This window comes from Athalia rosae, chromosome 5 (genome assembly GCF_917208135.1).
Source record: "Athalia rosae chromosome 5, iyAthRosa1.1, whole genome shotgun sequence".
NCBI lineage: Eukaryota > Metazoa > Arthropoda > Insecta > Hymenoptera > Athaliidae > Athalia > Athalia rosae.
Window position 1 is genome coordinate 13248250 of NC_064030.1, and position 15895 is coordinate 13264144.

Genomic DNA, 15895 nt, shown 5'->3' on the forward strand with positions numbered 1-15895 from the left:
TGTTTTCTGTAGGCAAATCGTATTTTGATATTTAATTTGTTGGCGGTACAAAGTTTGCCGGTGAGCTCTTTGAGGTAGCGGCGTCGGGCGGGGGTGGAGGGGGGTGGGGGGGGGGGGTGGGGTGCGCGCACGGAATATGGGTAGCCCTGCTCCGTGTGATTGGGGGTTGGCGGCCAACGGCGTGCGACCCTGCGGTCGGACGCGGGGGGGCGGCGGCGGGGGGCGAAGACTGCCGAGGATAACCGGAAAGGTGCGAACTTCGCCGCGAAGCGCAGCTTAAGCGGCAGTCTTCGGTTAGCGGTTATAGCGTGTAGTAGCCGGAAGTTGGCTGTCCGTAAGGGTGAAAAGGAGGTGCCCGTTTTGTAACGGAAGTGGTGGACGACCTTCCGGTCGGGAGACGGCGGCTCGCGATGCGGCGGGTTGTCCGTCCGTGGCAATCGACGCGTTTCAAATTGTCACGCGCTCGACGAGGCTACGCGGCCCACGTGGAGTCGATCTTAGCGATGGTTCATCTCCTTCTGGCGCTCACACCCGGTAAGCTAAGATTTCTCGCGTCCGACCAGACCGTCCGGACTTACCCCCTTTCCTTTTTACCGATCGCGAGGACGGAGGTGACGATCCGTCGATGTCCTCGCACGGGAACGTAGCTGCCGATCGCGGCGACGAATTTGAAAAATTCTGTCGCGGAGTTGGAGAAAAAAAAAAAAAAAAAAAAAATAGATGGCCAAAAAATGCATCATCGGGTCTGTCGAAATGAATCGGAATCGAAATTGAAGTAACGCAATTACCGTATAATCGAGTCAATTTATTAACCGCATTTCGATTAAACAATTATACGGCATGAGGTTACATTCGATAAACTAATTAACGAGCACTCAAAAAATGACCACGAGTACCTTTTCCCAAGTCTCGCTTAACCGCGCAACGGAATACGTGCGCTGAATAATAAATTTGTGCAAAAGGTAAAGAAGATGAGAGAGAGAGAGAAAAAAAAAAACGAGGGCTTTCTTTCTCAACGATGATAATTAACGAGCAAAAATGTGCATCGCTTTGAAACGAAGACAAAAAAAATTGGAGGAAAATCGGTATAGCGACGCGCTATACGAGTGCACATTGAGATCGAAGAACGTTGAAGAACCGCAATGTTTGTTAGGTCTATCGAAAATTGAGAGTTGAGATGAAGACGGATCGGATTCTTGATGAGAAAAAAAGTTTCTCGTTCAACTCCGCGGAGTAGCGTTATATACACGTATCCATGTACCGTCGTCGAACACTTCCAATGATCGGAGTTCAGAACCGAAGAGGGTCTCGCAAAAAAAAAGAAAAAAAAAAAAAAAGACGAAATAAAAAGCGAAAAAAAGTAAACCACCCCGTTTAGACGGATACCGTCCCTTCCGGCTGGAGAAGTGAAAATATTTTCCTCGGGATTGATTCGGGATTGGCGAAATCATGGCGCTATACACGATTGTCCCTGGAGGGAATTATAACGTGGTAGAATGTTTCGTACGTAGGCGGTAGAGTTGAGCGGATGTTGAGAGTGTTGATCCCCGATTTTCTCGGATTCCCCGAAGACGCTAAACGGTGAGGGGCGAGGGTAAGGAATACCCGTGCAAAGAAACCGCGATATAGAAAAACGTTGCGAAACGTGTTTGCTTTATCGCGTACAAACGACGCCGAGGATCCCGAAAACTTATTCACATACCCTGAAGAGTCCCGTGATCCAATAGCGGAGAACAGGCCGTCCTCGTCCTCCCCATGCAACGCCGTTCCGTTTTCGGCAAAAAAATTTTCCAGCGGCGCGCCACAAGTGTCTTCCGAAGACGCATAGAGTCTTCAACGACCTTGCGCCCCGTCCCTCTTTCTCCCGCGGTATCTTCCGCGTTATTTAATCTTATCCGACTTAGCGGGTAACTCGAACCTCGGTTACCGTGAATGGAATGCATTAAGGAGGGTCCTGTCACAGCAAACACGGACCTTTCCCATCCATTTCGTTCCATTTCCACCACTCCATGCCGTTCCGTTTCGTTCCGTTCCGTTCCGTTCCGTGCCATTCCATTCCATTTCGATTCCATTTTCACGCGCTCTTCGGATCGTGCCGAGTCTTACGCGCGGGGGATTCCCCCAACCCTTTTTTCCACCGGCATCAACTTCACTTGACCGTAGTCTGTTGCCATTAAGGTTAACCCGGTAGCGAGCGTCGAAACCCTGCCGCTGCCGCGGACGCCGAAAGTCGTAAGGAAGAAGAGTTTCTGAAAGCCTCACCTTGTTCCCTGCTAGGGTAAGGGTATCAAAACTTGGCCCCGGACTGCCCCTAAGTGCTTTTACTCGTTAATTAAACAGCGAAGAGTTTAAAAGATTCGAAAGTTTCTCTTATTCTCCTCCCCCCCGACCCGCTATTTGTCTCATTGGCAAGAAGCGAGGGGGGAGAGGAATCGTCCGGGATCTGGAACGGAGGACGTAACGGGTATCTGCATCCGAACGATCACGAGTCACGGGGGGTGAGGGGGAGGAGGGGGTGGGTACGGTCCGTACCGTCGCCATAAAATTCCACCTCCGCCGTGCCGAGCGGAATGAGAAACTGTCGGTCCGGAGACCGAAGCCACCCCAGCTGCGGCCCGTTCCTCCCCGTTCCCGTCGACCTTCACCTACCCTACAGCTTTTCCCTCCCCCCCCCCCCCCCCCCCCCCCCCCCATAGCCGCACGCGTGTCCCGTCCGTATGAAAGCTCGTGGAAAATATATTTCGTCCGCGGGAGATAACCCTGAAATACACGCTCGCTCTCGTTTCTCGTTGGCGGGTCTTCTTCCCGCAAAAAGTTTAGATCGGGTCGCGTTTCTCAGCGCGGGGATCGATATTTAATAAACTTCGAAATCAACTCGCGAGACGTCGGATCGCTGATTCTGATCTGGTAGCGGCGCGCGCGCGGGGGAGGGGGGGGGGGCAGGGGGTGGGGTGAATTTCAGAGAAAACATTCATACTCCTTGAGGAATACCGATAATTTCCACTCTCGGCGATTATGCCGGTCTAATTAGCTTCGAAACTCATTAACGCCGTAGCGAACGAACGAACAAACGAAGTACGCGCGGTGCCGCCAGTATGGATATACATATACATATATATATATATGTATATACATCAGCCCGGGGACTATTCACCGGCAACAACTTCTGGCTCCCTGCAAGATTTCTCAACCCCCCCCCCCCCCCCCCCCCCCCCGCCGAACGAGCTGTCAAACACAGGGAATACCGCCCGACAGTTGTAATTCCGACCTGCATCACGAGTCGGGGGTTCAAAGTGTTCTCAGCTGCCCCGGGTTTTCAGCTGAGAGATCGCTGAGAAAGTCTGCCGGGGATCGTCATAAATTGCTGAAAGGGCTGGCTGGCTGGCTGGCTGGCTACCGATTCTTTCCATCGTCGCGACTCTCTTACGTTAAGGATTATTCGCCGAGTTTGGGCGTCTTCGAATAGTTACGTACGTATAATCCTACTAGCTCGTGCGTAGCTATTCCCGCGGAACTTACCTTGAACGACCCCTCCCGACTTGTAATTTACAATTCCGCCCTAAGCTCTGCCTTTCTTATCAAAGTATTTAAAGCGAAGTAACCGTGGCGGGTGGGTGGGGGTTGGGGAGCTCGGGGCGCAAAGACGAATTCCCGTTGTATCGGTAAGACAAACTCGAGTTCCGCGCAAACTTTTATCGTTCAGTAGCCCGAAAACCGCTTCATTAACAAACAACCTCGCGTCGTTACAAATCGTCGAAAGTTGGGACGTTGATTTTATTCCAAGGTTCGTTTTCCACCATCCCGCGTTATACCTATATTCCATCGTTCGGCTAATGTATCGCTAGAAATATTTCATGAATCATTCAGATATCCGAGAGATTATGGCCTTAATTTCGAATGAATTATCTCGAACCGCTGAAAATCTGCAAGTCTTGAATTCGGCAAGTTTCCACCAATTGAATATTCATATTCCGGTTTTGAATATTTCTCGTCCATATCGCCGCTGTATGCATCGCCCCGCGAACACCCGACCAGAAACCATATTTCAACGATCTTATTTCTGCGCCGTTCGGTGCTCCGTTTTTTTTTTTTTTCTTTTTTTTTTTTAATACACATGCACCGCGGTGACGCAAAAAAACGGAAAAGAAAGAGAAAAAAGTGGAGAAATTATTTTTACCACAAATTCAGAGCTACCGCGGTCTGTTATGGTTATGAATAATAAGTAATTGGACAAAGTCCTACCCACGTAGTTGGCAACTCTCATGTTACCTATTATATATACATATATATATATATATATATACATATATATATATATATGTGTGTGTATGTACAGTGCGAACCCGTATAACATACGAACGGCGCGTTCATATTTCAAGGGATCGTCGACGGGTTCCCGAGTTTCGCGATCGGTTGATATGAAAGTACGGGAGAAAAAAAAAAAAAAAATGAACGAATGAAAATAAATAAAAATGCAACAAAAAAAAGTTTCGCACGCGCAAAAACAAAAAACAATAAAAAAAAAAACGAAAAACAAATCATGGAAACAACGAAACCGAAAAATAAAAGTTATATATACAAATGAAGGAATAAAGAAACATTGGGTGGCCGCCTGTTGATTTTACGGGATACATAGATATCGCCGCAATATAACGCGGGTGTGGAATAGGGAGGGATTCCTCTCAAAGGCCAATCATCGCGGCCGCCGCTATCCGGCTTCACGGTACCGTGATATTAATCGTGGATTCAATCTGTCGCTGCCAAACATTCATCATTTCGCGCCGCTCTCGAATCGTCTATTTCCAAAGTAGAAACGTGTATTCCGATTGTTATTTTTTTGAGGGAAGTTTTCTTCAAAGGTTTCACCGAGTCAGACGCTCGCCGCGGGACGCGAGGAGTACGAAATTTCTTTTTTCATCACCGCCTACTGGTATTCGCGACGTGTCTACGAGCGGTTTCACAAATTCCAGGTGTCGATTTTCACTTGAAAATTTTCGACAATTTTTTTTTTTTTTTTTTTCTCAACTTTCGTCAAAATGAAGGAAGATCCACGTCGATAGATCTTTTTCCGGCAGGATTTCATGCCGATTTTGTCATTTCGTGGTTTCCGCTTTTCAAAGATTTCACAGGAGATGAGAGTCCGGCAAACAAATTTACGGAAATTCGCCGCACTTTCGAGCGGAATTGGTTTCACGAGACTCGGACGACCGCAAGTTGAGAATAGGTCACCTTCTTCGAGAATACTAATTTCTTTTTTTTTTTTTTCTTTTCCTCCATCACGAAATATTCCTCGCTTCCTCGCGCTTCGTGGAAAGATATGTCAATTTTTTCGGGATTCCGACCGCTCGGACAACGTATAAATGGAAGACTAAAAAATCCAAATCAAAAAAGAAAGCGTGGGAAAAATTAATGAATAAATCTAAACGTAGAGTCGTGTTATCCGGCGGCGGTGAGAAGTGGTCGGTTAGTTGCCCCCGCCGCGATAAGATCAAAGGGCGATCGATTGAAATGGTCCTTTTGATGATCCTTTCAAAGCGTCGGTGAGCCACCGCTTCCATACAGTATCCGTTTCCGTGGTAGCAGCTGTGCTCAAAAGAGATCCGCAAAAGACGATCCCTCCCCGCCCCAGCCGGTTGCTTGCTTCTACCCCGAAGTTCCACCAACTCTTACTTCATCTGGACCGCAACAAGAAAAGGGGGAAGGCCACCTCTCCAGAAGATAACTAAAAAAAAAGAAAAGAAAATTCAGAGCCTCGCGACAACGTTACCGTTATCCCAGCCAAGGATCTCCGAAAGTTTTGTTCCTCCGTCGAGAATGATAAACACTTTTCTCATTCATTCGTTCATTTCGTTCCTTTTTTGTTTTTTTTCATTTTCACTTTTGTCAAAAGGTAGGGTGCTCGGTGTCTTATCTAACGGTGGTGAGAATTAAGGGGCGGTATAAAAATTTGTTGCGTTGAGCTTCGCGGACAGTTAACCGTGCGAAAGTACCGCGAGTCGTCGGTAACGTACGGGTTTCTGCTGGAGATGAGAGAAAAAAAAAGAACAAAAAAAAAAAAAAAAACGAAGTAAGGAGAAAAAAGAAATGAGAGAAAGACTGAGGGGGGTAGAATTTTCTAAATAACACAGAGCGGGAGCACGAAGACCAGTTCACCGGGTCCCTAGAGTTGCGAAAGCTCTCCGAGCAATTCCGGAGAAGGTTGAGGAGGAATCGTAAAAATGTTGGAGCTGGGGGAGGGGGTTGGTTCCGACGCTATACCGCGCCAGGTACAACGTAAAATGGCTCTGGAATTTTATGAGGGGGTGTAAAAATTTGGAAATTCCATTTTCACGATAACGTTATTATATAGATCGTGTGTATAGATATCGCGGCACGGTGGTTATATTTATTTCCTTCTTCGTCCGGAATCAATCGCGCCCGTACAGGTTATCGTGACGTTATTCCTTCGCGGGGTCAAGAAAACCCCTCCCTCTTCGACGTTCCCTCCTTTTACGCCCGTTTTCGAACACCCTGTTCTCATAACCGCGTACGGTGCAATTTCATTAGGAAAAATCCAATATCCACTAAATTACCTCCAACTACTCGCGCAAAGTTATTTCTCAGCCGTTGCACCGCTACGCGCTGCGCTCTACGCCTGCATGGAAGAATATCGCGCTCTCGCTGTTCGCCGTCGCTACAGCTACAATAGCCTCGTACCGAATTTCAGAATCGCTCTTGTGCCATTAGTTTCTACGTCTGAGCAGACGTCGTCGTCCGGCGAAACTCGATCGGAAAATTAAACCGACCACCACCACGAACGTTTCGAAGCTCACGGGTTTCCTCGTTACGTGTTAAAATTGTGCGACAGTTTCGGCGTTTCTCCGACGGGTGTACAGAGGTCGCCCCGGACGCTCCGCTACCTAAGACGGACGAGAAACTGGATAGCGGATTTTTCCCCGGCTTTATCCAAGCGAAATTCCTTCTGCCTCGAACCACCGCGTCCGCGAGACCCGTCAGAAGTGTCCGGCGAGCTAATCGAATCCATGATCACACGATTTACCTTTTGGTATCCAGGTCGCCGATTCCTTCCTCGATGCCCGTGTGTTGTGTACAGCGTTTCTGCCATCTCTTGTTTCTTTTTTTTTTTTTTCTTCTTATTTTTTTGCATTATTATTTCCTTTGGCTCTCGCTATTTTCCGTTGGCCTGCTCATCCGTCCGTCGTGAAAGAAATTTCGAATTTATGACCCGGTTCTTTGAACCGTCACCTACGATCTCCAGGTCACGGAAATTCGTCTGACCGAATCCTAATTTCGGTGATGGGATTCCTGCGAAACCGTTACGTGTTGTTATCGTTTCAGAAATTTCCTCCATTTTACCTTCCGCTATTATTTCTGTGTACGTACAGTCAAATTGCGGGACACATGCGATTGCTCCAGAATTTTCGGGACGTGGGAAATTGCGGCCGATTGCAGAACGGCGGTAGCGCGGCGGCCAAAACCACGTTGGGATTGTTTTTTGTTTTTTGTTTTTTTTTTTTATAAAAACAATCGTTCTTTATTTTCTTGCTTTTTTTGTTTTTTTTTTTGGTGTTGGCATGCCGTGCAGTCGAAAACGCGTTTCATTACGACAATATAAATTCCCCAAATTGTTTCGCGTACCCATTTTTTCATGCCGGTTTTCTTCACTTCGCCGAATATTCCGCGATGAATTCTTTGGCTTCTCGATTTTAGACTCGTAATCGGATTCGTTGGCTTCTCATGTACGAATTTCCGTTGAAAAAAAATTGTCGTCCGATTGAAAAGGAAAAAAAAGTTCAGTCCATATTTCCCGAGGAATTGAATAAGTCCGCAGGAGATGCCGCTGATTTGGAATTGATAAAAAAACCAATCCGATTAATTTTTCTCAAAAAAAAAGAGTTGACCTGAATTCCACATCATCACATCGATGCTCACGCGTTTGCAGATATCGGCTCAATTTTTAACCAATCTTGACACAATGGCCAGGCATTTTTTCTATATTTCCATCGTCGGATTTGAGGGGCGTGCGACTGATAAGCGTTTTTTTTCTTTTTTCTCCATATTTCAACCTCGTTCGCACGGAGCGAATCAACGTTTCGTATCTGATAATTTGCGAGGATTTTCCGATCGCTGAATTGCGGAATAATGGTCTGAAAATAAGGTTACGTTTGCTCCGGTGGCCAAATCGGGTTAGGTTAGCAAAGGAAGCTATCGCGTATCTACCTGAAATTTGATTCGTTCCGATCGAATGATACCGAGGCAAATACGGTTAGATGAAACAAAAGTTTCAGACCTGAGTGGGTACCAGTAATTTACGTGAAGTGGCAGGCGGTGCGGTAGCGAGTTTTTCGCGCAAATAGAACGTCCTACCGCACGGAATCGTTGACCGGTGTAGGTTATGTACGAGCTCACGTATACGAACCCGCTCGTTTACCGAGAGCTACTGTATACACTTTGGAAAGAGTCGGATCTGCTAACTCTAGTTTACTGCACGCTAGTTTTCCATACCGCAACGGCAAAGTTCGGTTATTCCAGGGATTATCAACCAAAACCCGACGGCGAGAGTCGAGTTACAAAACACAACTCAACGTCGCTTCTGCAAACTCGAATAATACCCAATTACGAGTTACACGATCAGTGACACGAAGAATACAAACTGAAATCTACGGTCGGCTGCAAAAATTGAATTCGCGTTGATGAAGGGGTAAAGAAAAAATGCTCGATCGACGTATTCGTCCGTACCGGACTTCCGGTTGGCGCGATCCGTACACGCTCAGTCGGTAAAAAAGGATGACGTTGAAAAAACTTTCAAAAATATTTCCGCGTCACGAAAACGCAGAAAATTTCTGAGACGTTGGGGTCTCCGTGCCGATTCGCGGCTCGTGAAGCTCCGTTAAGGTTAAAATAATGGGGGGGAGCGATGGGTTGGCGGTTGAGGAATAGAAAAAGCAAAAAAGACGGGGTTGCAGCGACACGGTTTCAAGTACTTCGGACCATTAAGGTCAAACAACCGGGGTCGCTCCGGCCACAATACGGGGGGTTTCTTAGCAGGTGGTAGTCGACGTGCGGCCAGACTGTCGACACCAGGTTTTCGGTTAACTCCAGCGGGAACTACAAGGTTGAAATGTGAGGGTAGGTTAGCTCCGGTTAGGTTCGCCGGGTGACTTTCCGGAGCAAAACCCCGCGCCAGCTCGCCGTACACACGGTGGAAGGAGAACTGGCGAAGAGGAAGCGAAAAGGAGAAAGAAAGGAGAAGAAAAAAACCAGATAAGGGTGAGGGCTTGGCGAACGTTCCACGGGTCACCGCCACCGTTGCCACCAGAAAACACAATACAACTCTACACAAACCACTTTGCTTTGCCATCTATATCCCTCTTACTTTAGAAGGGAGCTGTTTGCAGCCCATAGCCACCATCCTGCGCGCAGTCTTCCACCCACATCCTCCCTTCTACTCATGGTGGTCCTCTTTCTTTTGCGCGCCCATTCCCGTTTTTTTTTTCCTTCCTTTCCTTTTTCTTTTTCTTTTTCTTGTTTAAGGTTAGTTTTTTTTTTTTTTTCTTTTTTTTTTTGCTTCTTTCATTTTGTCCGCGTGCCCAGCGTGGCGAGGAAATAAATGAGAAACGTAAGTCAAAGCAGGAAGGAAGGAGATAAAGAAAGAAGGCCAGAAGCATGAAAAAAGGAGGTGGAAGCCCGCCGAGGGTATGTGTGTGTGTATGTGTGCGTGTGTGCGCGCGCGCGCGCGCGTGTTTATAACAAACAGGGAATCTCGCGAGCGGGAGAGAGGTCGGGTGCTGCGGTCGGGATGTGGGCTGCTAGGGGGGAATGAAACAAGAATTCAGATAATTGCCGCGGACCGCGGAAACGTTGAAAATTATTTCACCTTTGATCCCGAGTGAAATGAAAATGGCCAAAGTTGTTTTCGCCTCTCCGTGGAGATCGCCTCTGCCTCGAACTGAGGCGGTGCCGAATATCCATCCCTCTACCGAGAACCGCGAAGGTGAGGTAAGGTAGATGCGAAGTCGAGGGAAGAGGAGAGCGGAGGCGAACGTGGAACGTAACTCCGCTCCGACGTTCGCTGTGTTTCAAAGTTATTCCTTCCTTCGATGAAGTGAGTTTTAATTCACGACAAATCTCGCGAATCGCCGCTTTGCCATTTTCGCTATAAACTTCCCGCCGATGATGATCGTATTTTCCTTTTTTCATTTTCTTCACAGCTTCGCCTTTTTTTTTCTTCTCCTTTTTGACGGGGATGAAAAATGTCGACGAACTTTTGATCCCGTTGCAGAACGAATTGATCTCAGTTCGATTTGCTCCGATCGCAGGAGCGTGTGAGGAGGATATGCGAAAAAATTGTGATCTAGCTTCGGGTCTTTACCTGCCCGCCTGCCCCGTTCTACGTTGCATTCTTATACCGTGAACTCGTTCCTCGCGGTTATATAAAGATCGGGGGTCCGCCCACGTTCGTGAACAATAAAGATGCAAGCTCGGAAACTTTTTGCATGGAAAACGTGCCAAGAAATGGAAAACCGTCTAGGTGCGCCAAGTACCCATCTTCCAAGTCAGCCCCTTTATCAAACCTCCCCAGATAACGTCGACGCAGCAGAGACTCAGACCCACCGACTACATCTCCTCTCTCCATCTCTCTCTCTCTCTCTTTATCTCTCTCTCTTCCGTCCGCTTCCTTCTCACCCTCCGTTCACCCTTTCCGCGACTCTATCGCGGGTTTCTTTTCTCCTCACTCCTCGTTCACACCGCCCGTATCAACCAACTTCTGCTGCAGGTTTTTGTTTGTTGATCTCCGAGCAAACGATGCAGTATCCGTCGTCCGATAAATCGTTCATCTCTTCGTCGTTCCGAGATCGTCTCAATTATACGGAGAGGACAACGTGAAATTGCGCAACCGATTTGCGCGTGCGCGATCGTCGGCATTTGTTTCACGGAATGTCCAACAACGTTCTGATTTCAGATTTAACTGTCAAATACGAGGACCTAACCTCAACTTTTCGACGAGTGTATTTCTGTCTACATTTAATTAATCTCTCATCCAATTGATCAATTTTATTTTATGCTATGCCACCCTACTTATCTGTATCTGGTTTTGTGCTACATTATTCACCTGTCACACCATACCTCAGTCACATTTAAGTACCGCGATCTCAGCTGTATTGGCGATCGACAATTTGACAGCTAAAGCTGAAATCTGAGGCTATTGGTACAACACGCTAGCAGCTTACAAATTCGACTGTCGTTTCGATTCGCGCTTGCGCACAAAAATCAGGTGCGCAATTTCACGTTGTCCTCTCTGTGTATCGGAGTGTAACCTAGCTATACCGGATACGGAGATTCTCCGCTTCATGGCGCGGGTTACTCCGATTTGCCGATAAGACGATTTCCACGAGAATATCGAAACGTTGGAAACGGATGGTTTTTAATATTTGGCCAAGTTGTATCATCGGTTTCTCGCCTATTTATGGGTAAGGAGGAGACGAGTTGAATTTCTCCAGAGTCCGGAGAAGATGAAATCTCCCTCGTATCCGAGCACGTAGTATCTCGCCCGCAGTGTTTCGTCGGGCAATCGTCACCGCGTGGCGGGTGAAAGCGGTGAGGTGGGTCGCGCGCCGTTCGAAGTGAATGAGGAGAAGCTGAGGCGAGCGATGCTTTCGGCGTTTAAAATATTTGATCGATTTCCCGGAACCGATATCCGACCGCGTCACGCCGTACCGTACGTGTTACCGTAAAAAGTGCGCCCTCGAGTGATACTCTTGGGTAAAATGTAAGCCGCATCTCTAGCTCGCGGAGGCAAAATTTGCCCGGGGGAATCGTGTGCGATAAGTCGCGGAACAATTCCGTCAAAACAACCCGGAGTAGAATCGGACAGCACGATAATTTGCAATTAGTAAATTTACGTGCCGTTGGAAATCTCATTACAAGCGACCAATGACGCGAGAATGGTAGCCGAGCCGATGTGTTTGCGGGTGTTGGTATATACGTCAGGAGGCTGTAGGCAAGAGTTGGAGAACGTGGGGCCGGGGCCGAGGCCGGGGGCGGGGGGGTGGGTGGGGATCGGGGGATCGGGGGGCCGGAGGCTGCTTCAACATCCACCTCAACCCCTCGCCGTCGCAGGCCCGTACGTTTCAATTTGTCCCCGGTCTCTGATGTAACCGCGCGGTCTCATTAGTTCAGGGGTGAAGGAACGACCTTTCATCTCTCTCTTGCACAACGTACGTCTCACCCACCCCTTCTGGAACTCCCCCCGTTTCTCTTTCTCCTTCTCCTTCTCGCTCGCTCGCTCTCTCTCTCTTTCTCGCTCCATCCAGCGTGCAGACGACGCGCCTCTCTCGCCCTCTCGCTTTACAATCAACCTTGCCGTAGCAGCAGCACCACCACCACCACCACCAGCACCAGCACCACCTCGACCCACCCGGATCCCAACCCTGACTGCGGATCCATCTCCGACCCTCGGAACGAACCCCGTTCGCTCCTCTATCCCGTGTAAGGTATACGTGGGAGGCGTAGATTGTTCCTAAAACCGAAAACAAAGACGCACGCGGAGGACCTTTTTTTCGGTTTTACATTTCATTTGTGCCCCGGAGCAGTCGGTACACCGGAAATCGCGCACTACTCCGAGAGCACGCGGCTAAGACGTCGTCGGGCCGAACGGAAGGGGAAAAGAAAAGGGCTTCTTCTTCGTTTCCAGACGCTGTAATCACGGGCCCGTGGAAAGAAAAGCTGAGGGAAATTTTTCCCCCGTAACGATATACCGAGCCTTTGTTTCCAACGTCTTACCAATCAGCGCTCATCGTCAAACAACCCAAATTATTCGATCCCCGTTCCCCCGGACCTCCTTCGTCGCACGGTCGCCACCGCAACGACACTCCACTACGGATCTCATCAAGCCAGCGAAATTATAACAAGGGAAAATATTTCACCTTTTTTTTTTTTATTCACCCGAATTGCCACCGAAGTGACACCAGAATCGATCGGTATCCATCCGCGTTTCGGGACCTGCCCTGGTGTTCCGTTCACCCGACGCGACTAGGAGAGAAACTAATTTCCGGATAACGCTGGCTTCGACCGTGGCGCCACGTTTCGTCGCGTGCCTTTCAAATTTCATTGTACGTCCCGACCGACCTGCACGAGTGCGACAACGTCGGCGTATCCAAAATGTACTCGGTTCGCCGGTCCGGCAATGCAGGTTACGTACGTTCGGCCCGGATCGAGGCGTGTGATGCAATTAAGTTGAGGTGGGTTAAGTTGTTTCGGGTTAGTTGGCCCCCCCACCCCCCTTCGCCCCTCGGCCAGCCCAGGTGGCGGTAGCTGTAGTAATGGCGGTGGCGATGCACAAGAGCGCGAGATTAAGTTCGGTCAAATTAGGTTTGGCACCGGGATATTCGTTCGCAGCGGTGACGGCGGCGGCGGCGGCGAACTTCACGGCGTTATAACTACAACCGAGGTGCAGGTGACGGTGGGGTGACTCCGCCACTCACCGAATTTTCGCACCAAATGCAACGCGAGCCAACCCCTAACCTCCATTTCGGACGACAGTTCTCAAAATTTGTAGCGCGCGCGCTCCCGCGAAATCGTGAGTGCAAAAAGAAGGAATTCCACGGCGACCGGATGACAGGGGAAAAGATGTTCAGACTGAAATTTATATTGCGACATGATAAAATGGAGAATTTACAGTATTTTTACAATTCTCAGGAGTCCAGGAGCGCCGGGACTTCCCCATCTCCGTTTTTTTGTACGGCGTAACTTTCGCTCCTCGTATCTCGTTGTCGCGTCGATTACAATCGACCGATCTCGCGGCGCAGTTCGTTAAAGGATAAAATTAAACCGAACGATCGTATTGAAATATGGGAACATTATTGGTTACCACGCTCCGGCGAAGAGGATGGGGGGGATCGGCTGGTACGGTTGTTTTTTCATCGGAACGGGGTGAGGGTCGATAACAACGCGAGAGCATTGTTTACCTTTAAAATAAATATCGATCGTAAGCTCGACTCTTGAGTCTTCCGAACGCGACGAACAAAAGTCTAAGTATGCAAATAACTTGTTCGAAGCATAACATTTTCACTGTAACCGACTGGAATTTTACTCTCAAGAGGATTCAACCCCCGTACGATGCTAATTCAAGAGGTAGTGCGGTACGGTACTGGTTAGAACGGGGGGTGGGGTGTGTCTCTCTCTCTATAGGTATGCACAACGTACGTTTTCAACTCGACAACAAACCAGCCGCAACCTTTCGAGTGGATACGCGTCGATCCCCCGCTAAAATTGATCGGAATAAAAAAGCGCCCGTACCGAACGAACCGTTCGAATCTCGCGAGATATAATTTCGCTCCTCCCCCCCCCCCCCCCCCCCCCCCCCCCCAGTATAAAACGTTGGAAAAGGAACCGGTGAAGGAACTGCAGAGTATTTTGTAAGGTCAGCAAAATATCCTGCGGGGGCTTTGGCGGTTAGCGAAAAACCGAACGAACTAAATCGACCATGATAATTTACGACCGGCTTGCAACTTTTTTCGCGCGATCGCGGTAATATTCCTCGGGGAAAAGGTGGCGGCGGAGGTGGCGCTGCGTCTACCTACTTCCCGAAAGATTAATGTCCGAGACGGCATCGGCGGAAGAACAAGGCCCAAAGAATTTCGCCGAATTTATCGATTATCGAAGGAAAACAAAAACCGTTTCATTTTCGCAACGAGACGATCGTTCTCGGATATCGGATCCCCCTCCCCCCCCTCTGCCCCCACGGCGAAGATTCGGCGCGCACCGATATTTCCTGTGAAATTCAAACAGACGAGAATCCGGCTTCGTATATAATTGCGCGCAGGATGTTTAATTGCCGGGTGCACCGGAGAGTGACGGAAGGGCTCGTTGATCACAGAGAAGCGGCAGATGTCGCACCGCCGCCGCCGCCGCCGCCACCGCCAACGTTACGTCTTCGCATCTCTCGAGCGACGATTCACCCGCGATTCTCATTTCCGGTCACCAAACAGCACCTACTACTCCGACTTTCAATTCCACCCGCCGACAGGTTTTCGCTATGGTCTACGTCGAGGGCCAAAAGAACCAGAAGGGCGTGTATAACCTCACTTTTTGTACTTTCGATCAATTTTATACGGCGTAAGGGCGCATCCACCGTGCAAACGAAAACTCGCTTCTTCGGGCGAAATGTCATACGAAATAAGTTTCACGATTTTTTTATACGAAGAAAAAAATTGTATTCGAAAAATTGTAGTTTTTATGATTTATCTTGCTTACTTTTGTGGGTTACGGCCTCATGGCGACAATCATGGGTCGTCGTGGACTGCGCTTTCTTGGACTTCGATGGTCAATGCACATTATCTGGATAAACGACTATTGGATTCGGTGTTAGGTTAGGTTCGTATCCGTAAAAAGTTGTTTCTAATGCAGATTTGAATGATAACGATGTATTTTTGTGTTTCAAAAGTGTTGCAATTTCACGAATTTGGAAAGCGCATTTGGAGTTTTTTTGAAAAACAATTAGGGTAAGTCAGGGGTAGGTGGCCAACGATCAAAATTTTCCCATCAAAGCTGAGAATTTTCGAAAATCCTTTTTCTTTGATTTTTTTACAAAATTTCAGCTCTTGTGGACAAATTTTGGCCGACCATTCTTTCCCAAATTACCCCGAATTCCTTGTTTTTTCCTCTACATGTTGTCCATGTAATATTCAGTTTCCAGACTCACCAAACTCTCGAGTTCTGGGGTACGGACATTCTAAGAAATGAAAGAAACAAAAAAAAATCTAAATGCAGAAAACACCCCGTCACAATAGTTGGTTAGCCGGTCGTAGTAATTCGTGGATCCAAAATTGAAGCGGTGATCAAAGAATCTTTCGACCCGTTCAAATTCCGTTCTTAAGCGAGCTCACAACGAGGA

The 15895-nt window shown here is 48.3% G+C and overlaps 1 protein-coding gene across 5 annotated transcripts in view; it reads left to right on the forward strand.

The window, feature by feature from the left end:
* Nucleotides 1-262: 262 nt before the first annotated feature.
* Nucleotides 263-15895, forward strand: part of LOC105684371 (Down syndrome cell adhesion molecule-like protein Dscam2) — a 57220-nt gene continuing 41587 nt past the window's right edge. For 3 of the 5 annotated variants that reach the window (XM_048654998.1, XM_020851373.2, XM_048655000.1), the window contains exon 1: nucleotides 265-534. In XM_048654998.1, coding sequence (XP_048510955.1) covers nucleotides 411-534 — 124 coding nt within the window. In that variant the 5' untranslated portion in view covers nucleotides 265-410. Of the gene's footprint in view, nucleotides 535-15895 lie in introns of all 5 variants that reach the window. The other 2 variants (XM_048654999.1, XM_048655001.1) reach the window with 2 other exon arrangements.